This window comes from Thamnophis sirtalis, unplaced genomic scaffold, assembly GCF_051295495.1.
Source record: "Thamnophis sirtalis isolate CommonGarterSnake01/CBP01778 unplaced genomic scaffold, rThaSir2_p1.2 scaffold_1, whole genome shotgun sequence".
Taxonomy (NCBI): domain Eukaryota; kingdom Metazoa; phylum Chordata; class Lepidosauria; order Squamata; family Natricidae; genus Thamnophis; species Thamnophis sirtalis.
The window spans coordinates 123950939-123977274 of record NW_028261381.1 but is presented as its reverse complement, the minus strand read 5'-3'; the positions used below and the strand labels follow the sequence as shown (position 1 = coordinate 123977274).

Sequence of the window (26336 nt, the reverse complement as noted above, 5' to 3'; positions counted from 1 at the left end):
ACATAATGTTCTCTCCTCATAGTTTTCCCACAACCCTGAGAAATGAGTTGAGCGGAGAGAAATTAGCCCCAAGCCACCCAGCCCACTTTCATACTTAATTAAGCTCCAAGTAACAGGAAGAACGAATACTTGTTTGTCAAACGGGAAGCGACCCTTAAGTCCAAGAGGTCTTCAAATTTGGAAACTGTTAAGACTTGTGGATTTCAACTCCCAGAATTCCCAGAAGTCCACAAATCTTAAAAGTTGCCAGGTTTGGGGATCCCTGCAAGTTAAGTCAATTTAAATAAACTGTTCCTGTTCAGGAAGGGATATTGTAGTAAAATAGTCAGGAGGCTGACAGGATGCTGGCTCTGGGGAGTTGTTACGTTCACCTGCCCCATGAAGTTGTGGGGAGGGGGCACAAAAGGGGAAAAAACACATTTATGTTGAAAGGCAAATAAAAAGTAGTTTCAATAAAACTATGAGGTCTGTCTTGTGGTGGGGAGACACTGGTAAACTTTTTTTCCCCCTTTTCTTTGAGGATAATAGAGATAAATGCACAAGTATAATGAAAAGATGGGCAGCCATCTTTTTGTGCGGGCCAGTCATGGGCCAACATGGTTTTCAGGCCAACTCATCTCATAGGGTGGTGGCTGTGGGAAAAACTACAGGAAAGTATTAGGTATGTTTGCCTCAAATTATTTAATTATTTATAAAGTAATAAAGATACCAGAACAGTAGGCACTGACAGGCACTGATACACCCATACTGTGGTGTACAGGTCACCACTGCTTCTAACCTTTTCTCAAACCACTGATATTCCTGATAATATTCCTGGGCTAACTGGTTTTCAGACAAAACTCCCACTTTCCTAATAGTTGGCCTTATGCCAACTTAGTTTTGATAATAGTTGCCATGCCTGGTTGCCATATCTGGCAGTGCAGATAAAAGGATAAAAGCACCCAACAAAACTATAAACTGGACTCCTTTCTTCTCAAGCTAGCGCAGGTACGGACCTTCAGGGGGAAAAGCCCCCACTGCGCCGCCTCAAAGCGGCTGAATGGCGCTTTCCCCGGCCGGCTGAGAAGGCGCGGTCGTTTCCCCCTATTGCGAAACTTGGCGCATGGATTTTTGCCTCTAGGCGTGGCTCGGTCGGGCCAAGAACAAAAAGGGCCCGTCGGGAAACGGCTCAGCCAATCCGCGAAGAAACTGGGGCATCGCACAAGCGCCTTTCCCCTTCGTCCTCAGCTCGGCGGTGGCTTTCGCTTAGCGCGCTCTTACGTATCGAGACGCTGCCGGGGAAATGGCGTTCAGCTCGGCCTGGAAGCGAATGTCGTGGCTTTATTACCAGTATCTGCTGGTGACGGCTCTCTACATGCTGGAGCCCTGGGAGCGGACGGTGTTCAGTATCCTTTACTCGCTCTTTTTATTGTCGTCCCAGGCCGAGGGATTCCCGTTAAACCGAATGCGGACTGCCGTAGCCGGTTTGGACTCGGGCGGGCGGATGGGAATGGGTGGCAATGGGCGGCCTTGGGAACTTGCTTTAGCTTGGGCTAAAGGTTAGGCCGGAGGCGAGAAAGGTGCTCTGTATCTGCGCCACTTGCTCGGAGAGGTTTCACCCGCTGCGGAGTGGAAGTTCTCCATAGAAAGCAGAAAACCACCGGCACGTAAATTAACTGCTTCCGTTACTACTCTATTTCAGAGGTCTTCAAGCTTGGCAACTTTAAGACTTGTGGACTTCAACTCCCAGAATTCTCCCCACAAGTCTTAAAGTTGCCAGGTTTGGGGACCCCTGCTCTATTTCCCACCTTTATTTATTCGTTTTTAAGGCATCGCTGCTACCTGAATACACGCCTTGTACTTTGACCTCAAAGGCTTTGGGATAAAGTAATACCAACAACACAACTAAGGATGCCTTGCTCAAGCTGCGTGTGGAAAACAAATGTTTCTGCTGTGGTTTAGAAGTGGATTATAGAGATGAAAATCTGATTGTATTTCAGGGCTATCATTTTACGCCTATGCCGCTTTAGGAAGAAGGTTGTGGCTAAGCTTAATGTGCTTTCAGGCATATTTTAACCTATCGTTTTTATTTTCCTATCCCATCTTGAAAAGCTGTTCGCTGTTAGTGCCTAGTATTTTACTTATAAAGACATTGTCTGGATTTGCACTGTTCAATTGCCTCAATTTAAGCACTTAGCAGTTGACAGTTAAAAGGGAGGCACAAAATGGAAATTGAAGCCATATTTCCCCACTTTTCCTAACTATGGAGGATATATTATGTGTTAAAGGACATATTCTCACTAGGTGACAATCAATTGGTAGTGTTCTGTCTACACTACCCACAGGCTTGTTGTGGGGATAGATATATCCAGTTCTTATATTAGTAAAGTTATTCAATCAAGATTCATTTTTTAAAAACTTTATTCCAAACTTAGGTCTTAATTACATGCTTTTGTGGCAATTTCAATCTCTTTTTTTAGGATTTAAAAACATGCTACAGATTTCTGTTATCAGTGCAGTCCTTTGTATTTGAGCAGAAAGAGCAGTTTATGGCATCTGTTACATCTTTCAGAATTTCTTGATTTTCTTGCCAGCCCCCAGACCGCTCCTTAATTTGGTTTTCTTTCACTGCCTAATTGTTAGCAAATGCTCCAGAACAATTAATTATGTTAAAAATAACATTTTAATTATTTGACCAAAATCTTTAAAGGCAGAAGTTAGACAATATGCACTTCAATGATTTGAAATTGATGGCATAACCAAAGCTTTTCTATAAACTCTGCAGTAAGAGCCAGGTGGTATAGTGGTTCACAGTTGAATAGGACTGGGGAGAATTCAATTCATGTAGTTCTTTAGCTGTGGAAGTCCATTTAGTGATTCTGGTCAGTACAGGTAGTGCACAACTTCATTTAGTGATTGTTCAAAGTGACATGACAATTTTTCTCATGGCCATTGCAGCAGTCCAATGATCAGGTGATCAAAATTCAGACATTGGCAACTGGTTCATATTTATAATAGTTGTAATGGTGTGTGATCACCTTTTGCAACCTTCTGACACATCAGTGTGGAAGACTCGTTCTTAACGACTGTGTTACTAAGTTAACAACCGCAATGATTTACTTAACATCTGCGGCAAGAAAGATCATAAAATGGGGCACAACTCACCAATTGTCTTAGAATAGAAATTTTGGGATTCAGTTGTCATAAATCAACGATGCAGACTTCACAGAATATTTTTCAGGGTGGTGAAAACATTGTAGAAGAAAGTGCTATGTATGCCACCTTCAGCTGCTGTAGGAAAAGTGGGTTATTTAATAATAAATTGTGCTTTTTAGTAAATCACAGTAGATGTGATTCATAAAGGTTCTTTGTTCCCTATCCATTAAATTTACATATTTTTAACACAGATCAAAATTTCGTTTCTAAATTAGTATGCTAATGATTTACATTAATATATATGATTATATATGCTGAAAAAAATCCAATGTAATCATTTTTTATTTTAAAAAATTGTTTTGTATTTTATGTCCTCCATGTACTACTCTGTTCTTATACTTGGAATTAACATAGTACTTGGTTGGCTTTCTATCCAGAAACAATTCCTCCTTTCGGAAGAATAATGCCTCTTTAAAGTGGTGCTTGCCACCTGTTTATATTTAATATCTATGTTGCTAAATAAGTAATTTGTTCATTCAGGACCCCTGTATACAATTCTTAGTTCTTGCAAATGATCCTTTCTTTTATTTTCTATGATCTCCCATGGAGAAAGTGAGCAAATCTTGCAGAGAAACTAGATCCAAATTTACTTGAGTGGCTTCAGCAATGCTCTTTGGTTTCCATTTAAGTTACTGTTGAATCTGCAAGATAGTCTTGTTTGAAATGTATCTTATGACATATATATATATATATATATATATATATATATATATATATATATATATATATATATATATATATATATATATATATATATATATATATATATATATATATATATATACACACACACATACATACATACATACATACATATACACACACACGTATGTGTGTGTATGTATGTGAGTGTGTGTACACACACACACACACACACACACACACACACACACACACACATATATATATATATATATATATATATATATATATATATATATATGTATATAATTATGCTAGCAAGGCATCTTATACGCCTTGCTAGCATAATTCCCTCAAATCTGGGTTAACAATTGTGTAACTCCCTTTACTAATTGTATTATTTATGTAATACTGCTAGTTCAGTTTCTCATAGTATACTGTTTGTACTGTTCTGTAACAGTGATACTGACGTTGTGGCTTTTATTACAAATGTGCTGAGCACTGAGTAAACAGAAATATATTTTACAGCTCCAGCATTTCTTCCCTAAGCTTTGAGAACAGGTTTTGAAGGAGAGGAGATGTGGATCCTTTCCAATTAAGTTAAGGAAAACTGTCCTATTGATAGAAATTTTGAATTGGATCCCACCTTCTAGTCTTCAGAATTACTTTTGTTGGTCAGAACTGACAATTGTTCAGCTTGATTTGTCCTGTTGAGAAGCAATATCCACTCCCTCTTCAGAGTCTCAGTCAAATGTTTCAAGGATTTCATAGAAGAAAAGACTCTTGCTTTCTTCCCATCTTACAGAAATCTTAGTGAAAGAGAAAAAAAGGAGGAGTGGTTGAATTACCTCTCTTCTGAAATTTGATTTAGTATGTCCTAATTGCGACTGTTGTTTAAACACATTCTATAATCCACATAAGTTTATGCAGTCTCTGCATTCATATATTCCTATCAGTCTATTGCTAGGTTGCTATTAGTGAAGAAATTACGCTGAGCCTGAATTTAAGCAATTATCTGAGATAATAAATGGGCTAAGTTTGCTTCTGAGAGCTGGTTTTTACTCTTACAAATGTCTGATTATTAGTCAATTTTCCCATCCGTCAAAGTTGCAAAAGCTCTTACCTTGAAGATTTGCAGTGAGTTGAACAGTTATTTGTTGATTCAGACTAATCGAAGACTTTTTTTTAATAGTTGTACCTTCTCTGTACTAAAAACCATTTAACTTCATAGAATTTTGATAAATATGAATAAGAATGCATGTTAAACATTTTTACTATATCATTTGAAATGTTGGTAATCCATTTTTGTAGCCTTTTATGCTTTCCTTTACTTTGCTTCAGATTCCATGTTGGTGTCTATTATTGGAATGGCACTTTACACTGGTTATGTTTTCATGCCTCAACATATAATGGCCATCTTGCATTATTTTGAAATTATGCAGTGAAGAATCTTGGAAAGAAGCCAGTTAGAAATGGAGATCAGACTGCTAAGAAAACTGATTATTTACAACTTAAGGAATCCTACAGATGGCAAAATGAATGCCAATTGATGATTGTGGCAGTCACTGGGGGCACATGGAGATGCAAATGCATTTTATTTATGTATAAGATTCCCTTGTATATTTTGTCTATTAATACTGTGTTTGTACCTTTGATATCAGTATTTTCTTAACTTTGTGACTGTCTTAGTATTATACTATAAAAGCTTTTCCTAATGTAACTAGGTACATTTTGCCTTCTATTTTTTAATCAAAAATTATCTTATTAAGTGGAGCTTGAAGCTTTTGCTACTGTATATTTACATCCATCTGGGTATATTTCTAGTAGAACATTTTGTAAGAAAGTTGTTTAGATTCATGTATAAATGTGGATATACTCATAAAACTTCCTTATAAAACTTACCCAGGTGCTTGAGTTGCTATCTGAATTGTTTAAAATTGTGGTGTAAGCTCTCTGTTTTGCTTTAACAATAAATAGAAAGCTTTTTCTTTGTACTTGGAGAAAAACATCAAAACTTACTATTGCATATATACAACAGTATGAAATACAAGAAAGTACTGGATTCATTCCTTATCTGTATGTAAAATGTTTGTTTCATGCATGTCATTTGGAATTTTATGACAGCACTTTAATGCTGCTACTATAATTTCTAACTAAAATATATATGTTTATTTCCCAAGGAACATATTTTATTACTGACTTCCGTTTAAAAGACTATGAGTATGGGTCTTGACTATAGTGTAATCATGTCTGTATTCTGAACCCACTGTTGACAAGTTTTCAAACTTTAGTGAATATTTAAATCACATCACTAAAATATGAAGTTTGGAATGAACTTGATTTAAAATATGCAGCAGTAAGGAGTTACCTACTGGTCTTAAAGTTCTTTTAGTTTTTATAGCATTTTTCAGATTTGTATTTTGGACTGTAAAATGGAAATTTTTAAGATGATATTCCAGAGATAAAAAAATATGAAAACAACATTGATACCTAATGTGTGTCCTTAATTTTAGAAGAACACACGGGTAAACTTCTTTTAGAAATGGACAATGCTATAGAAATTTACCAACACTTGTTAAAGAAAACTGGATAGACCAGATACCATAAGATGACAGCTGAAAGAACCAATTTTGAATTAGTTCAAAATTGAGATGTTCAGATCTCAGTTTTGAATTTTAGACAAGTTCTTGCCTTTATATTTCTCTCACCAGTTTCTTATATTGGTATTGGTTATATTGATTTGGCAGGATTATCAGAATAACTGTTTAGATAGTTTAAGTATATTGAGGGCAAAAGAAGAAGGGGACGACAGAATGAGGTGGCTGGATGGAGTCACCAAAGCAGTGAGCGTGAGTTTGGATGTACTCCAGAGGATGGTGGAGGACAGGAAGGCCTGGAGGAACGTTGTCCATGGGGTCGCGATGGGTCGGACACGACTTTGCAGCTCACAGCAAAGTATATTGAATCCTCAACATCCAAGATTCCCCATGGTATTGAGGGTGCATTGAATGGCATTTTCACAAAGTCATTGCTTGGGAGTATTGCTGTTTTACAGAATGATTGTCATGGGTTAGCATAATCAATTGATAATCAATTTATCAATTCAAAAGCTTGCTATCCACTTGACCCAGTCCCGCCTTCTATATGATGCTCCATTTTTAAAGGTTTAATTTTCCATCTCTGACTAAACTTGCACATTTCCAAAAATAGCATTAAATTGTGGACAGCTAGGGTTTCATTTCCTAAGAAATCTTACAGTGCTAAAAGGCATTATTGGAATAAATTTGTAAATCTGAGAAAGTCTGACAGACGTAATGGGAAATGTCTGGGCACACCGATATCCTAAGCGCTACATTGGAAACCCTAGCACTATGCAAATTTTATAATCTCATTAAAATTATCCCCTTATATTATTCTTTGTCATTTACAGTATTCTCTATAGACTTATCAGTTAATACCATGGTTTAAAAATATTGCCTTGCAGTCTCAATAAAGGCCACCAGTGAACCCAACCTGATGTGAAGATAGCAAATCCAGAGTTGGTTTTAATGGTGATTCTTACCAAATACTTTATGCAGTTCTAAGAAAAAGTAAGGGACGCAGACTTACTTCTATTCATTTGCTTCTGTGACATGGTAGTGTGGAATTGTACTTTCTTGACAAAATTATTGTCCTCTGTATGCGTTTTGCTAAAATCATCAGGCTCACTTATAAAAATGGAAATATGTTTAATGTAGTTTTAAAGTCCTACAATTAGAGGTTTTAAATTGGTCCCATGTGGTGTACTGAATTTGTCAAGTGGTATTAGTACCAGATTATAACTTTAAAAGAAACCATAGAATTAATAGAACTGAAAGGAATCTTGGTGGTCTTCTAGTCCCAACTCCCTTCACAAAACAGAAATCATCCTGAATAATTGTTTAATCTTTTCTTGAAAATTTCCAGCAATGGGGTCCCTCAATTTCGGAAACCAATTTGTTCCATTGGTTAATTTTGCTTACTATCAGGAAAATTCTTATTCTAGGTAGGATTTCTCTTTAATGAGTTTCCACTGATTTCTTCTTGTTCTGTCCTCAGGTCCTTTAGAAAATAAGTCGACCCCCTCATCTCTCTGACAGCCCCTTAAATATTGGAGATTGCTATCATGTCACCCTTAGTCCTTCTCTTCGTTAGGCTAGACATCCCTAGTTCCCTTAATAGTCCATCATACTGTCTAGTCTCCAGACCTTCGTTGCTGTCCTGTGCGCACTCTCAAGGGTTTCAGCATCTTTTTTGTATTGTGACCGGAGCAGGGCACAATATTCCAAGTGTAGCCTTACTAGTGCAGTATAGAACAATATCACAATTTTGTGACCTTGATGCTGTCCTGTTGATGCAGCCTAGAACTGCATTGGCTTTTTTGGCAGCTGCAGCACACCTGTATCATATATAAGTGGTGGTCCATAGGATAGCTAGATCTCATATTATTGGTGAGCCAGGTGCTGTCTATTCTATATCTCTGCATTTGATTTTTTCCTAAATGCAGGCCCGTACTTTTCTCATCACAGAATTACATCTTATTAGACTGCTCATTTCTCAAGGTCCTTCTAAATCCTGAATCTCTCCAAAATTTTAGCAATTCTCCTGTGCTTGATGTCGTCTGCAAATCTGATGAGTTCCCCTTTTATCACCTCATTTAGATCATTTATGAAGATGTTGAAGAGAACTGGGCCCAAGACAGAATCTTGAGATATTTGATTACATGATTTTCTTTATGTAGATGTAGTTCTGTTGAGAGCAGCACAATTGGTCATCGAATTGTGAATCCATTTGGTGATAGTGCTGTTTATCCCACATTGTTCTTACTAAAAAGTAGACTGTGGTCTACTTTATCAAATGCCCCACTGAGGTCTAGCTATATCCGTGATGGCAAACCTATGGCATGCATGTCACAGGTGGAACGTGGAGCCATTTGTTAGGGCACATGAGGTGCCCTGTCAGCTCCAGCACGTATGCCTATGCTGACCAGCTGACTTCGCCCTTCTTTTAAGGCTGTTTTTTGCCCTCCGGAGGCTTCTTTGAAGCCTATGGAACGTGAAAAACCAGCCCTACGGGCAAACCAGAAGTTCAGCAGTGGACTTCTGGTTTGCTCATAAGGCCATTTTTCGCCCTCTGGAGCCTTCAGGAGGCTTCCCTGAAGGGTCCGAAAGGCAAAAAAGGGCCCTATAAGCAAACCAGATGTCCATTCCCAAACTTCCAGCTTGTCTGTAGGGCTGGTTTTTCATGCTCCAGGGGCTTCAGGGAAGCTCCTGAAGGGCCTCCGGGGGGAGCGGGGGAGGCTGTTTTCGCCCTCCTCAGGCTTCTAAAAAGCCTCTGGAGCCTGGGGAGGATGAAAAAAGCGCCCCAAACGTGGGGGGGGGGAGGGTTGTGCTAGTTGCACACACATGTGTATGTGGGAAGGTTGTGCACATAGCATGAGTGTGCCATGCCCACGCATGACCGCCCCCCGTGTTCCCCCCCACTTTTGGCACGCGAGCCAAAAAAGATTAGCCATCACTGAGCTATACTATATCCACAGCATTTCCTTGATCCACTGATCACATTAGTCACTTTAGACACCTTATCAAAGAACGCAATAAAGTTTGTTTGTCATGACCTGTTTCTAACAAATCCATGCTGACTTCTGTTAAATCACCTTGTTTATTTCTATAGTTGTTTCATTTTCTAAATAAAAGGAAACAATAGTTTCCTTTTTTAAAATAGTAATTTCATTAAATATGATTACAATGATAAAAACATACTAAAAATGAAAGAGCAGAAGGTGCAGAAAAAACAACAACCAAGAAATATCTTGTTTCCCTGAAAATAAGACCTCCCTGGATAATAAGCCCAATTAGGCTTTTGAGTGCATACACTAAAATAAGCCCTCCCCGAAAATATTGCAACACAGCAGCAGCTATGAAGTGACTACTCTTGCGGCCTCCTGTACCTGAGTCCCTCCCGGAGAAGGGCGGCATACAAATAAATTAAATGTAAAATCTAATCTACCTCAAAAATAATAAGACCTCCCCAAAAATAAGGCCAAGCACTTATTTTGAGGGTCAAAAGAAAATACGACCCTGTCTTATTTTTGGGGAAACATGGCAGAAAAAATATAGTAAAATGATAAGTGACTTTTTTCCTTACGTGGAAAATCTGTCTTATTTTACATTTCAAACTGATAAAAGATTCCTCACTAGGGCACCAGGTGGAAACTCTAAATGAAATGTATGAATTGTGGATTTAAGAAGTGCTTGATCGGAAACAGAATAACAGAATTGGAAGATACCTTGGAAGTTTTCTAGTTCAATGCCCTGCTCCCTGCTCAGGCAAGAGACCTTATATCTGTGATGGCAAACCTATGGCAAGTGTGCCACAGTTGGCACATATCGTCTTCTCTATGCGCACGTGAGCCATCATCACAGTTCAACTTTGCCTTGCATACATATGCGCCTCCCGCTGGTCAGCTGGTGGTCGGGTGTCTGCCGTGCATGTGGGGGGGCATGTGGGGGTCACACATGCATGTGCAGGAGCATGGCGCATGTGGGGAGCCGCACAAACAAGTGCAGGGGACGGGGTTCATGCAGGAGTGTGCCTGCTTGTGCGGGGGTGGCGTGTATGCACAAGGGCTGTTTGCGCATTGCATTTTGAGGGGTTGGGCGTGCATGCGCTTTGGGCACTTGGTCCAGAAAAGGTTAGCCGTCACTGCTCTATACCAAGTGCAAGTGAGAGAGGAGGAGTATGAAGTTAGAGAAAAATGGACTTGGGAAAAAAATCCCAGAAGCATGAACTTTGCTAGAAATGAACTCTGTAGGTAAACAGATTTTGAATGAACAGGAGATTCTTTTTAAAAAGTGGCAAAATAACTTTAATATAGCAAATTTTGCTTTTGTTTTAAAGAAAGCATATTGTCAGAGGTGAAGATTGATTTGTCATAGCTATAGCTCAATCCACTATAGTAGAAACAATTGGTTTTTTAAAAGTATTTTAAGTATTCATTTAGCTTATGAGCAGTAATTTGATAAGAATATGCATAGGATTATTTATAGTATTTGTATTGTATTTTCTGTACATTACTGACTGAAAAAGTGGCATAGATTCTTTTTCTTTTTTGATACTAGATTTTATTTCCATATACTTAAAATTTTTTAGCTGCTTTGGACAGGAAAGCATCGAAATGGACCAGCATATCACAAAACTGAAATAATCTGGAACGTTGAGAAGCAGCAGCTGTGGTAAATCACTTTCACATTGTCACCAAAGGAATACCATTGACATACCTCTGTACTCTTCTAGAAACTTGACTTGAGAGACTTTATTTATAAATAATTTATCACCAATATAATATAATTGAAACAAATGACAAGAACAATCTAAAAAAGAACACTTGATAGTACAAAGAATGAGAGCTTAGAAAAGTTTATAAAATTCTTTTGTGTCTATAGTTTACTACGTAATGCTATTGAGTATCTTATGCAGTGAGCAGAGAACAAATTTCACAGAAAGCATAACTTCAAAGAGTTTTACATTTTACAAGCTCCCATCGTCTTCTAACACCATCTCTAATTTCCCATCTAAAAGCTTCAAAGTTTCCTGTGAATGTTAGCTATTCTAATCAAAACTGGTTTTATAACCCAATTTCTCCCTGCTGTACAGTCATGTTTTAAACGTCTTGATTAAGTTGAGACATCAAACATCTAAATCCTGTTCCTAGACTCAGAATAGAAAAGTAAGTAATCTATATGAAATATAAAATGCAAAAATTTTGTCCACTTCAATAGCTGTATATATAAAGTCAAGAGTTCCTTATGCAATGACATATATCACACACACACAAATCCATGGAAATAAATCCTACTCAACTTACCACTTACAAAGGTTAATATATTTGAAATCTTTGTGCTGGACTTCCTCAACTCTTTTTTAAGTACATGAATCTAAAACATTCTGTTCTACATATTGTTGAAAATACCTTTGCAAATAGGTTAAGCATTCAGTAGTTGCCACAAAGTGGAAATTACAAACAATCGAAAGGCAAACAAGTCAGAATGTAGACCACATGGACAAAGCCACATTTTTCCTGGTGAAAAAGAAGAATTGGATATCCCTCTTTAATGAAATGCTATAAGATTCTATTAGTATAACGCAGGAAGATTAATTGAGAAGGGTAAAAATAAGGTGAAAGCTTGTCTTCACATCATAGAAACTGAACTAGCATTCATGTGTGTGACCTTTGGGCACTACTGTATGCTTACAATTAAAGCTTTAAATAATAACAGGCTACAAGTAGGGTCCATTTTTAACATCTATCATGATACCCTCTGGCTTTTTCGTTGTCATTTTCACAAGTCCATACCCTTCTTTAAATTTTTTGATTATTAAAAAATAAATTATTTACTAGCTTTACTAGTTTCTTTTCCTATCCGACATCATACCAAATGCCACAGGAAGAATAATTTTAAACATTATACAAACATTTCATAAGGCCAAACTGACAACTGATATGAGACCACAGCTCTGTCCATCATATTGACAATATTGCTATAAACTGGACTGCAATGTGGATCAATTGCCATTTGTGGCATCCAGAGTTTTACAATCTGGTTTCTGTACCTCTAGCTCCGAGTTAGGAGCTAAATAATAATGGAATGTATGAATGATCTTGGGGAAAGATGGGAAGAGATGTTACCTAGGAATCAATCAGACGAGAAGGGTCTGACCAGAGCTCACAGTCATTTAATGGTGAAGCAAACTTAGGAAGGACTCACACTAATTCAAATAGTTTAGGCTTCCGGGGCAATAGCAATAGCAATAGCAGTAGACTTATATACCGCTTCATAGGCCTTTCAGGCCTTTCTAAGCGGTTTACAGAGAGTCAGCATATTGCCCCCAACAATCTGGGTCCTCATTTTACCCACCTCGGAAGGATGGAAGGCTGAGTCAACCCTGAGCCGGTGAGATTTGAACCGCTGACCTGCTGATCTAGCAGTAGCCTGCAGTGCTGCATTTAACCACTGCGCCACCTTGGGGCGGGACCTTGCTGATGGCGGTGGCTTAACGAGCTGCCCCCGGGTTCCTGGCTGCGTTATCTGCCTAAATACCTGGTAGATAAACTCATTCTTCAGGCAAAGAAGATGAGAGAGAGATCCAGCTGGCAAGAGCTTTTCTTTGAAGTTTGCAGCTTTTTTCTTTGCTGCGAACGGAAGGGGGGGCCTACCGAAGGCTGAATCACACCTCCGAGCCAGGAACTTCTGCCGTAACCACTACGGCGCAAAGTAAGGAACCCCCGCTTAGGACAATTTTTGATATATCTATTTGAGATTAATACAAGCAGAGTCCGTACCCGAGAACTTTATCTGTCCCCCTTTTTTAATTTTTTTTAAAAAAGAAAGAGCTTTCTTTGTGCATCGGGTTTCTAAAAAAATAAGCTCCTAAAATGGCGGATGCCACATTCTTAACTGTCCGACAGAGAGAAAGATCAAAGGAACAGCCAGATGGCATTCTCTGACTAATTAGTTTTGTTTCTCTAAAGACCTACCAAGATTTTTTTTCTTATCAACTTTTAAAAGCTGTAAAAGCCTCCTTGTTAATATAGAGACATTCTAAACAGAAATGAATATGAATTGTTTCATTACAATGCTAATCTTTTGAAACTTGCTTTGTTACAATGCTCTTTTCTGAAACCTTTTGAAAAGGTTCTAAGAACAAATAAAGGGGGAACCTAATACTTTCTTCTCTCGCAAGCTACACAACGGGCCAGCAGAGTTTGAATAATTGTTGAATAATTGTTTGAAGAAAAGAAATAATGGCATCAAAATCAAAGTCGGGGAGACGTCCTTTTAGGAATACACCTCACGCACTGGGCACAAAGTTGCAGCTTTCACCCTCTACGCCCCCTACTGGAGATTTACTAACGAAAGAATTTTTTTTTGAGACTCTTAGAGAATTTAGAGAGGAGATAAAGAAACTTAATGCAGACTTATGTGATAAGCTTGATACTAGGATTGCCAAAACAAAGGACGATATGGTGGGACTTGTAACTGTATTGACAGAATATGTTGCTGGAATGGAAGATAAGCTAGAGGTTCTTGAGGAAGCCAACACTAACTTGACATCCAAAATTGAACTGATGCAACAAAAAGTTGAAAACACAGAAAAACAAATTGTTATGATACACTACAAACAGATGGAGCTTGCATTAAGAGTCAGGGGGCTGCGTGAAAACGAACAGGAGAACTTGAAGCAGATTTTCTCAGAGGCCTTTAATCGTCTGGTGGGAAGACCGGGGATCAACTTTGACTGGCAGATCGAAAAAATTTATCGCATTAACTCTTGGGCGGCAAAACAGCGACAACTTCCTCGAGATGTAATTATATATTTTACTACAAGAGAGTCTAGAAACGTGATACTACAAGAGTCTTATAATACCAGGCTACAAATTGGCGGACAGGACTTGATTGTCTTGAAAGAAATACCACCCCAAATGCTAAGAGCCAGGAGAGATTATGCTTTTCTAGTGGAAGAACTCAGAAACCGTCAGATACAGTATAGATGGGATGTGCCATTTGGTATTATAATTACATTTGATAAGCAAAAATATCGTCTCAACTCTGTATGGGAAGCCCGAGATTTCTATCACAAGACCCTGAAGGTGGGACACCCTGAATCATCTGGATCTGGAGAAAGATTACGAGAAGGACAAGATAAACAGCAAATCACACAACTACCAGACAGAAAGCACCATTTCCTCCTTCCGGAAGGGCAAGGGACCAGAGAACAAGGACCTAGCCGTACGACTACCAGACGAATGGGAAAACAAGGTAGATTGCAACAACCTCAATAATCATCGGCCATTGATCAAGGAGTTATGTCTGAACTCTTTACAGAAGAGAAAGAAAATATTTTACTATTTCAAACAGTTCAAGAACGATATAACTTGTCTGCAAGAAATTCATATTAAATTAACTGATCCAAAATATCTGTTCAACCTCGAACTTGGTCAATATTTTGTGACCTCTGCTACGCAAAACAAAAATGGTATAGTATACTTAAGAAAAGACATTAAGGCTGAGTGAACTGAAGCAGATCCCTTTGGAAGATATATCGCATTAGACCTAATTCTAGAAGGGAAAAAGACTTGATGGACAACTTTGAATTTTATACAAATCACTAATGATTTATCTTCTAGGGTGAAGAAGACAAAGATTGCGGCGAGGGTTCTCTTGGATCATAACCCAGTCTGGACGGAATTGGGAAGGGTAGTGCAGGCAAGAAGGTCTTGGAGGTCGAATGGGAGTTTATTTTGATATGAAAAGTATATTAATGATTGTAAAAAATTGCTATCTGAATACTTTGTTCTGAATATGAATAAGGGTATATTCAGGGAATTTGTAGGAGATGTAAGTAAAGCATATATGAGAGGAGTACTGATGAATAAAATATATATATATATAGACAGAAACAAGGGTAAAAACGAAAAGAGTTGGAAGAGGATACCAAAAGAAAAATTTGAAATGTATCTAAATTGTGTTATAGAGGAAGGAGGCACAAAGGGGACAAAATTAAGGGTTTAGAAACAGACAGATACTTAGATAAAGAGATAAGGCCCCTAGCTGGAGAAGAGTACAGGCAAAAGTTGAATTAACAAATAACTTCTGGGGAAATCCTGCAGGTAATCAAACAATTAAGATTAGGAACAATGTAAACTGCTTAAAGTTTGTGTAATGGTAAGAAGCTGAGTTCAACACAGAGATTTTACTGACTTTTTTTCTTCTCTTTCTTTTTTCTCCCCCCCTTTTTTTTCTTTATTATTTCCCCCCCCCCAACTTTCTTGGTTTTAATACATCTTAGATTGTGTTTGATAAAAAGCTATACCGTGTACGGGCTCTGGGAAGTCGGGAGGGGGGAAGGGAGGTGGGGTCATAGGGGGGAGGGGGGAGGGGAGAAATATAGTATGTCCCAGATTTTAAAGTAACATGATTGCACTTGTATACTGTTGCTTTTTTAATTTTAGTATAAAAATAAGAAGCTGAATATATTGATAGATACTAGAAATACACCGAAGTGAGGAGCAGAGGGAAAGAAGAGGGAGGGGTAGAGAGGGTGGGAGAGAGGATCGGAAGGAGGGTGAGATGGAAGGGAGGGGGAGAAAGGAGTGACAGAGGGGGAGGGGAAGTAGGAGAGGGGAATGTTGGAGGGGAGAAAGGAAAGTTGGAGGGGGGAGTAAGAAAGGGTGTATGGAGGGTTGAAGTGGTATATTGGTTCTGTATTTTGGGGAGTACAAGGATGTCTGTGTTTATTGCCCAATGTTATATGGCCCCAATCATGCACAGTATATATGTGACTGTATGAAATGAAAATGAAAAAATGAAAATAAAACATTTGAATAACTAATTGAAATAGTTTAAAGTGAAGGCAAGAAGTTTGTGCAAGATTCTGTTAATGTAGCCTTACAAAAAAAGTAGCATTAGTTCATTTTGTTTTCTTGTCTGGTTTACTTGGGAGAGGGCAATATACTGACTCTGTATACTGCTTAGAGTTCAAAACACTATGAAGTGGTATATAAGTCTAAGTGCTATTATTATAAACTGCCCTAATGCAAACTCCAAATGCAATTGCAGTGAGATTTTTTGCTTGGAGGAGTGAAGATCAGTTCTTTGTTTAGAAAACTAAATGAAGATTTTGCTCCAACCCAGTTTCTTACAACATATGTTCAGCATATTGGTTGAATAGGTAGAGAGAGTAGCCTCATTTCATCCTTTGCTGACCTGGAGACAGTTTATTTGGAGCCAACTAGGAAACTATGGGCAAGCTAAATTTAAAAACACTAGGAATTTCTGGAACTTGGCACTTAGACATCTATAAAAACTTAGAAACCACATTTACCTACCATTCAAAAGAGACAATAAAAACCCAAAAAGGAAACAACAAAAAAAATCCTCTCCAGCAACCAACATCTAGATAAGCAGGAATTAACACCAGACAAACAATCAAGCAGAAAACTATTCTAATCAAGGAACTACCAAGGAGAAAATCATAGCCCCACCAACAATGGCAAGGCACACTACTGTACAGATGAAACTCGAAAAATTAGAATATTGTGCAAAAGTTTTATTTCAGTAATGCAACTTAAAAAGTGAAACTAATATATGAGATAGACTCATTACATGCAAAGCAAGATAGTTCAAGCCGTGATTTGTTATAATTGTGATGATTATGGCTTACAGCTCATGAAAACCCCAAATCCACAATCTCAGAAAATTAGAATATTACATGCAATCAATAAAACAAGGATTGTGCATAGAACAATATCGGACCTCTGAAAAGTATAAGCATGCATATGTACTCAATACTTGGTGTGGGCCCCTTTTGCAACAATTACTGCCTCAATGCGGCGTGGAATGGAATCTATCAGCCTGGTTTCCAAATGAGATGCAAAAGTTGCTCTCTTCAGAAAAGAGGACTTTGGACCACTGAGCAACAGACCAGGTCTGTTTTTCTTTAGCCAGGTAAGACGCTTGTGACGTTTGTTGTTCAGGAGTAGCTTGACAAGAGAAATACGACATTTGAAGCCCATGTCCAGGATCAGTCTGTGTGTGGTGGCTCTTGATGCACTGACTCCAGCCTCAGTCCACTCCTTGTGAAAGTCTCCAACACTTTTGAATGGCCTTTTCCTGACAATCCTCTCCAGGCTGCGGTCATTTCATTTCATTTATTCAATTTATAGGCCGCCCAATCCCGGAGGACTCTGCTGCTTGTGCACCTTTTTCTTCCACACTTTTCCCTTCCACATAACTTTCTATATTAATGTGCTTTGATATAGCACTTTGGGAACATCCAACTTTTGCAATTACCTTTTGACACTTTCCCTCCTTATAGAGGGTGTCAATGATGGTTTTCTGCACAACTGTCAGGTCAGCAGTCTTTCCCATGATTGTGATTCCTACTGAACCAGACTGAGAGACCATTTAAAGGCTCAGGAACCGTTTGCAGAGGTATGGCTTAATTGCTGATTAGAGTGGGACACTTTGAGCCTAGAATATTGCATCTTTTCACAATATTCTAATTTTCTGAGATTGTGGATTTGGGGTTTTCATGAGCTGTAAGCCATAATCATCACAGTTATGACAAATCATGGCTTGAACTATCTTGCTTTGCATGTAACGAGTCTATCTCATATATTAGTTTCACCTTTTAAGTTGCATTACTGAAATAAATGAACTTTTGCACAATATTCTACTTTTTTTTTAGTTTCACCTGTATATAAACAGGAAACAAACCCTGCATTTACTATAGTGATGATGTTACCTAGTTCAGAAAATGAAATGTCCACAACAAGGGCTCCACAGTTCAACCTAGCTATGTATATTCTCTTTGGTTGGTACTAGTTTTTTGTTGATATTTCTTGCCTTTATTTGATTGTCCAGCAGGCATTAACTATAATTTCTCTTGTTCCTTGGTCTTCTCTAAAATCATGTTATATATGGTGACATGACATATTTCTTTCCTTGTAGAACTCTAATCTACATTACTTCTCTTGCAAATGAAATTAATTATGTGATCATTTGCACACTCCATTAAGTCTCTTTATAAAGAGCAAGGAAGATGACCTTGGTGTAAATATGCAAAAACCTAACTAAATATCTATGGAGATTCTCAGCCATCCAGGTTATGGTTGTCCCAAAGGTGCTGAAGCTTCTTGGATGAGAAGCGAAATGTCTTCAAGGAAAAACAAAGTCCAGTTGTCAGTTGAAAAAGCTCCTTTGGAACATATGCAAAACCATTACCAATGCAAAACGAGCTGAAACATTTCTTAACTCTAGACTGAGAATGAGATAACATTTGGGAGCAGCTGAAACAGATGCCTTCTTAATTCATAGTATAAAGAGGAGAAAGATGGACAGCACAATCAGACTAGAAAGATTGATGTAAGCTCCACTAGGTAGACCAAAGCAGGAAAACATCTCCACAGGAAAGCTAAAATTATATTTGGCTGTAATAATACAACTGCCATGGTGTTTTGCACCAGTTGAAGCTTCCAAATACTCTTCAAGGGCAGAGCTCTGTAGAATATGTAGCAGTAATCTAAGTGGAAAGTGACAAAGTCATGAGTGATTATGAGCAGGGCCTCCCAGTCCAGAAATAAATAACTATTAACAATCTGTTGGCTAGACATTTTTACATTGTGTTTATTTTCCATACATGAATTCTTAATAGGTTTTACTAGAATTAATGGAGTTTTTACAAATTAAATATGCTAAAGCTTATATTATAAAAGTTTTCACATATCCTTATCTGGGATGAAGATCTTGGGCTAAAAGGAAATGAAGGCTGGAATCCAGCAAGGCAGACAAGTCATAGCATTTTCCTACAGCTGAAGACATCTGTTTAACTAGCTTTGCTCCCATTGAATGCTGAACCCTTAGTGCACTATTCTATAACTTCAGCTGCAATGTCTTTGAAAGGTCATAATAGCAGCAGCAGCAGCAGCAGTAGCAGCACTTTGTATAAAATTGGCAGGGTCTGCTTAAAAGCAGCAGGGGTAGTTTGTGCTAGAAATGAGTGGAGAGTTATCTAGAGGAACCTTTAAAGGCCCCTGAAGAGAGTTATTTCAAACAATTTCTTACTCTGAAAAGGAAAACTGCCAAGAGATTTAAAAAGGGGGGGGGTTGGCTGTGTGTGTGATCATATACTTCACATGTAAAGAACTCCAGGCTCAGCAATGGTGAGAAAGATTTTGTGCTTGAAATCCTGGAGCAGTACTATTGCCACTCAGTAAAGATAGTACTGACCTAGAAAGAGAATGGACATGGATGGATAAGCTACCTTTTGGCACTTCGAAGACTCTTAGCACTCCCAGGTGAGTAATGGTTAGTGATTCGGGAAGGAAATTGTAATTTCAGTAAAAAAAAATCTATAGTGTCACACAGATTGTTTATTCACATGATACTGATTAGAGCAACATAGCCACCTTCCAGATTTCTGGACTTTTAACTCCTGGAATGCTTAGCAGTAGTTCTGTTGATAAGTGGGATTCTGGGAATTGGAAGTCCACACAGCTGGAGAGTATCATTGCCTTGTGCTACTGAAGAAAAGGGATTTTTTTTAAAAAAAGAAACATAATCTATGCCTATAATCTTTACTTATAAAAGGAAATCTTTACTTATAATAGGAAATCTTTACTTATAATAGGAAATCTTTACTTATAATAGGAAATCTTTACTTATAATAGGAAATCTTTACTTATAATAGGAAATCTTTACTTATCAAAGGATGAAATAACTTTCTAAACATATTCCCAAAAAAATATATTGTACCTTTATGCATTTTTAATTTATCCAATCATGATTTATGAAATTTATTCTCACCATTATCAAGGTAAACAAGTTTCGCAGTTTGCAATGCATCACAAACCTATAATAATGGTTCTATTACAGTTAACCAAGGTAATTGTAGGAAACATGCATTTTATAAACTTTTATAAACTTCTGTTTCAAAAAGAATGTTCCTGGCTTTGGGCACATGTTCCCTTCTTGCTTAGTCTTGCTTAATTAAGATACATTTCTAACCAATTCTAAGAAACGTATCCTCCTAATGTAACCTCCATCTTATCCCCAGGCAGCCTCTCAATCAACCTAAAGCTGGGTTTAGTAGTTCCTGTTTGGAATTGGTGCTTTCTTCTTTTCCCAATGCAAATTTGCTCATGCATTGTCATGCAGACAGTCTAAGGTGCTTTAAGTCTAAAGATGATACAGTCGGGAACACGGATCTGCCCACTTTCAAGTAGCCTGAGAAGTTGGAAGCAGAAATGCCCCCAATCTGGATCACTGCTCAATGCGTTGCCATTGCCATGTTAGCTTTGGCTGGGAAGAGATACTATATATCTGGTTTCCCCCACCTCTTCTCATTGAACTATGGAACTCCAAGAAGATCAATTGGGTCTGTTAGATAGGGATCTTGGTACTGTATATGTGTAGCTTTATGTGCCGAATGCATCACCTGCTGGCCATGCCCGATTTAGTGAAGGGAGGTGGGGGAGTCCCAATATGTCACTGCCATGATGACGTGAGTTTGACATCCTTGTGCCAGGGAGAGTATGAAGTAGAGAATGTGTGTGACATATACATACATATGTAGATATGGGATTAGGGCTGTCAGAATGTGACTTCTAAGTTCTCCAAAGAGATAGCCCAGAGATGGGCAACCTCTTCCAGGATACTCTGCCACTGTGCAGTACATCGGGGTCCACAGGCAAAAGAGTTCCAGGAAGTAGCTGAAAAGTTGATATAATCAAGGCAAGAAAAGTAAATTATATTAAAGAGTCTTTTTTAAAAAAAGGATACAGAAAAATGATAGTATTACCATGATTTTAACCATACTCCTGGGGTTTTGGAAGCATACTGCATTACTGAATTTCACGGGTGGATGCATATGTCCTGCGGGTTGCATACTTTGGGGACAAAAGAGTTCCAGCCAGGGGTGGGATCCTATCGGTTTAACAACTGGTTCGCTGAGTGCACTCCAGGATGCACGCTGCACCTGCATGCACAATTTAACAAATACTTACCTTCCAGATTGCTGCTTGGGAAGGAAAACAGCTGAGGTGCAGAATCCACTCTGCTGCGCGATTCAGCTGAGAAGATAAAGATAGGTAAAGCGCAGGGGCGGGTGGGCGGAGCTACAGGTTCGCCAAAACCAGTCTGAACTGGTAGAATCCCACACCTTTTCCCCCTAAGGAAAACTTGGCACATTTGTACAAGTAGCCTTTGACTTCCAACAGTTCATTTAGTGACCATTCAAAATCACAACAGCACTGAAAAAAAGAGACTTATGCCTGTTTTTTAACTTTACAACAGTTGTAGCATCCATCACATGGTTATGGGATCAAAATTTAGATGCTTGGCAACTGGCATGTAATTGTGATGGCGGCACAGTGTCCTGCGTCATGCAACCTTTTGACCAGCAAATTCAATGAGGAGGCCAGATTCACTTAATAACCATGCTACTAGCTTAACAACTGAAGTGATTCACTTAACAACTGTGGTAAGAAAGGTCATAAAATGGGGCAAAACTGATTTAACAGCAGTCAAACTTAGTAACAGAAATTTTGGACTCAATTGTGGTTGTAAGTCAACAACTACTTGTATCTCCTACCTTAGTCTTAAAATGGGAAATTCCCCAGCTAAACATATTGATGTAGGGTGGGAGTGTCAAACTCACGTCGTCACGTGATGTATCATGACTCCCCCCTGCCCCGTCGCTAAACTGGGCATGGGTGTTGCCAGCTTGTGATGCATCCAACCCGCAGGCCACGGGTTTGACAGCCCTGATGTAGGGAATTCACGCATACACTTTTGAGAATGTGATCTACTATTAAGAATTAATCTCATGTATTCTCATGGCTTTGTCATACAGTAAAATAGACATGATTTGTCTTGACTGCAAACATCTTCTCTTGCCATATCCAGCTTTGTAATCTTCCAAAGTTCTAAGAAACCTTTCTGACCTTTAAAAATAATATTTTTCTTTGACATTTACAATCTTCAGCTCCCTTTTAGTTTAATCCAACACTTTAGCTGCAACTCCTGCAGCTCAAAAATCTAAAAATAAGTGTGCTCACAGACAGACAGTATTTGCTGAACTTAAATGATCCAATTTAAAAGGCTGCCTGCTGGTAGCCAATCATCCCTTTCAGTCAAATATACCCTTTATCCACAAGTGATCTGAATTTGGAAAGTACTTTTGCCATATTTCATCCAAAGATTCATTGAGTTACAACTCTTATCCAATTCTCTTTGCTAGAATCCAATTCATTATGGATGAACAGCTTCAAATCATAGCCCAGTGTCCCCCGGCTGCAGGTCAAATAATTAAGAACACACTTTTCAATTTGTTGTAAACAGATCAATGAAGGGAGGTTCATGCGGTAGGCCATAGCAGTAATCTTATGCCACAACTTCTGCCATAAGCTGTGCTGCATAACTAGCTATATAATTGGCAGGCTAGCTACTGAATAGGATGCTATGTAAGTATTACTAAAGACTATTACTAAAGACTTTATTAGATCATAGCTGAGTTTGAGTCAATTATCAGGTGGGTTTTTTTTTGAGACAGATACAACCTTCTTGACCTTTCCTTTCAACTTATTTCAGCAATTTTTATAAGTGTCCTCTTTTGAGGTTAAATATGTATCTGTTCAACATCCATGGCAATAAATTAAATATGATATATCTGCCATCCCTGATTCTAGTCAGTTACCATGCTCACATCACCCCTTTGGGCAGGAGGTTGGACTAGAAGACCTCAAGGTTCCTTCTAGTCGTATGATCCCATTCTATGCTATCCTATTCTATGCTATGCTATGCCATGCCATGCTATACTACTCCAATCACCATCACCATCCAATAAAAACACTGCTGTGCTGTTTTCTGCTTTTCCTAGAATTGCTATCCAGGGTTACCAATAGCCTATTGGTTCTCTGCATTCCTTCAGGTTACTATTGTGGCCAATATATGAGCACCTTTTTTATGAGTAAGTGTTGGATTCTTTCATGGTGTAGAACCTTGCAGCATTAGCACAGAAACATTAGGTTGCCATCCTTCTCAAAAGATATCTGTCATGTTCATTCTTTATCTGTCAGGAAAATAAGTAACATCATCAACTGAATGTGTAGGTTGATTCAGAAACAAGGGAATCAAGTTATAGAAGCAGGAGTAACTTAATATATTCTAAAACCAAGTAATTGCGGTAAATAACTATGTATGTGAACTGAATGAAAAGTAATGCCCCAATTTTCACCACTATAATTTTAGTGTTAATAGGAATATTTGAATAAATGAAGCAGGAACATAATCCTCAAAATCATTTTTTTTGTTACCTGTATTTATTTCTCCACATAATCATTAGCATTTACTACACAGTTTGTTAACAGTGGGGAAGCTTCTTAAAGCTATTACAAACAAATTGCATACTTTTTCTCTTCAACCAGGCCCTGAGAAGTCCTTTTTACCTCTTTATTGAATCGAATGGATGATCATGAAAGTATTCTTCCAGTTTCTGGAAAAAGTGATGGTCACAGCTTGCCGAGGTGGCGCAGTGGTTAAATGCAGCACTGCAGGCTACTTCAGCTGACTGCAGTTCTGCAGTTCGGCTGTTCAAATCTCACCGGCTCAGGGTTGACTCAGCCTTCCATCCTTCCGAGGTGGGTAAAATGAGGACCCGGATTGTTGTTGGGGGCAATATGCTGACTCTGTAAACCGCTTAGAGAGGGCTGAAAGCCCTATGAAGTGGTATATAAGTCTAACTGCTATTGCTATTGCTATTGCCAGATTTGGCCTGTATGATAGATGGAATGAAACAATGAGATCCAACTTCACAATGGCTTCTTGAGTGGCTCCTAAGGTATGAGGTCTAGCACTGTCATGTTGCAGCAAAATTTTCTTCCTGTGCTTCTGTACTCTGCTCAATTATTGTTTCCACATTTTGAGCATTGGAATGTGGTACTCTAAGCTGATAACAGTGCCAGGTTAAAGGACATTCAGGTGAATAACTATTTGCATTCTCCAAAGAATAACTACATGTTTTTCGGCTGAAGGCTGTGGGTTTCCGCCCCCCCCAGGTGAAACCTTAGAATTTAGAATAGAATAGAGCTGCAAGGGACATTGGAAGTCTTCTAGTTCAGCCCCCTGTTGAAGAAGGAAAACCTATACCATTTCAGAGAAATGACTGTCTAGTCTCTTCTTAAAAACTTCCAGTGATGGAATGCTCACAATTTCTGAAGGCAAGCTGTTCCACTGGTTAATTGTCCTCACTGTTAGGAAGTTTCTCCATCGCATGATGCTATTCAATGGACTGGTGCTTTGCTTTCAGGTAATGATGAGCCCATCTTTTCCCCCCAGCTGTACAATGTTCTGAAGAATGTTTTCATTTTCATTCTTGTAGTGTGACCTACACATTTCTATGAAATGCCAAGCTTTATGGCAATTTCCATTTGTATGATCTGCCACTTTTCTCAATTGGTTCATCAATTTCTCCTTTATCAGTTCATCAATCCTTCCCATTGCAAAACTCTCTGGTTGCTGTCACAAGTTGTCCACTGCATTTAGCCATTAATATCAGTTGGAGGGACTCCTTCGATTGTAAAAAGTTCAGTTACAGTGCATTGCTTAGTATTCACTGTTGGCTTCCATTTCATGAACAATGACATTGTTCATTTCATGAACAATAGCAACTTTCTACTGAGAGAAATGGGGTGAAAACACACCAAATATTAAAGAACTCATGAGAGCTTCTAACACACTATTGCTACCACCTTTTGGAAACTTATAATAGTGGAAGCATTACTTTTCATTCAGTCCTTGTAATATTTATCTGACCTTTTTTTAAAAAAGAAATCCAACATAATATTCTAACAAGAATTTTATCAGAAAGCTGTTGAAATTATATATATTTAAAATTGGGATACATTTTTGGCAGCCTTATTGGACACATACTTCTATAAGTGCATGATAAACATGAACAAATATATAAGCATTGGTGATGCACTATTCTCTATTCTTCTTCAGTTTTTGATCCCTGTGCCAGCTGTTTCTTTCTTGATTCCATTAGATTTTCTGCTGTGATGTCACAGCAATAGGATTTTGTAGGCAGAAGAGTCACACCCAATCAAAGTACAATTTTTGTAGTAACGAGGTTCCAAAAGAACTAGAGAAAAGTGAATACTAATGGAATATACCTGAGTTATTTTCGAAGATCCAAGGACATTTCTATTAATAAAACATATACAGATGATCTAGAAATGATATCTTTCTTTGTAAATGCATATTATAATTGTAGAGAGCTTTGGAGATTTTTGATGGGATGATGGAAAATATTTGGTGGATATGAATGCAATGTTATTCTTGTATCCAACACTAGATGACACCGTATTGTCAAATATATCAGCAAACAAGAATCTGTAGTATAGCCTTTATTTTTAAAAAAATCTTAATCAGTTGCTATGCAGGTCATATCACTAACACTTCTACATATGGGCATTTAAATATAATACATACCTAAAAATGCAAATTTGTTTATCCTAGAGATGGATAAGAGAATTAATACTCATTTTTTCTTGTCCTGGTGGAAGAAATGATTGACAGGAAGGATAATGGGTATGTGTTGGGGATTCTATGAACGCAATAGTCAGCATGTAGATAGCATCTTGCTAATGTCCAGCATAGGACTAGGCTAGCCTACTGGGGCTAAAACTCTCTAAAGCAGCCCCTTGAATATACATAAGAACAGCAATAAATTAAGGAGTGATGGTTCAATAAACTTGAAAGGAAGACGAATGAGTAGAAGAAAGATTGACAGCAAAGCCAAGATGAAATGATGGGTGGAGTTAGCATGTCTGTTGAGAAACAGTCAGTTAAGAAGCAGGATCACAGATAATTAGCTGAATTGGAAAACTGATACCTGTGGCTGGTTAGTGAGAATACAGA

At 38.2% G+C, this 26336-nt stretch overlaps 1 protein-coding gene and 1 long non-coding RNA gene across 2 annotated transcripts; one reads left to right on the top strand and one right to left on the bottom strand.

Annotated features, from left to right (window-relative positions):
* The first annotated feature begins 1163 nt into the window (after positions 1-1163).
* Positions 1164-6020, top strand: SPTSSA (serine palmitoyltransferase small subunit A). Its single transcript, XM_014066424.2, has 2 exons — positions 1164-1385; positions 5179-6020. Exons 1-2 carry the CDS (start codon positions 1283-1285, stop codon positions 5280-5282), a joined length of 207 nt encoding a protein of 68 aa, XP_013921899.1. The 5' UTR covers positions 1164-1282; the 3' UTR covers positions 5283-6020.
* Positions 3132-20396, bottom strand: LOC148049716 (uncharacterized). Its single transcript, XR_015697762.1, has 3 exons — positions 19826-20396; positions 4484-4646; positions 3132-3270 (listed from the first exon to the last, which is right to left on the bottom strand). It is a non-coding gene; the product is annotated as an uncharacterized LOC148049716 (long non-coding RNA).
* Between the last annotated feature and the right edge of the window lie 5940 nt (positions 20397-26336).

Coding starts and splice junctions, on each gene's coding strand:
- SPTSSA (XM_014066424.2), top strand. CDS start 1,283: ATGGCGTTCAGCTCGGCCTGGAAGCGAATGTCGTGGCTTTATTACCAG. Junction 1,386..5,178: donor CTGGGAGCGGACGGTGTTCA/GTATCCTTTACT, acceptor ACTTTGCTTCAG/ATTCCATGTTGGTGTCTATT.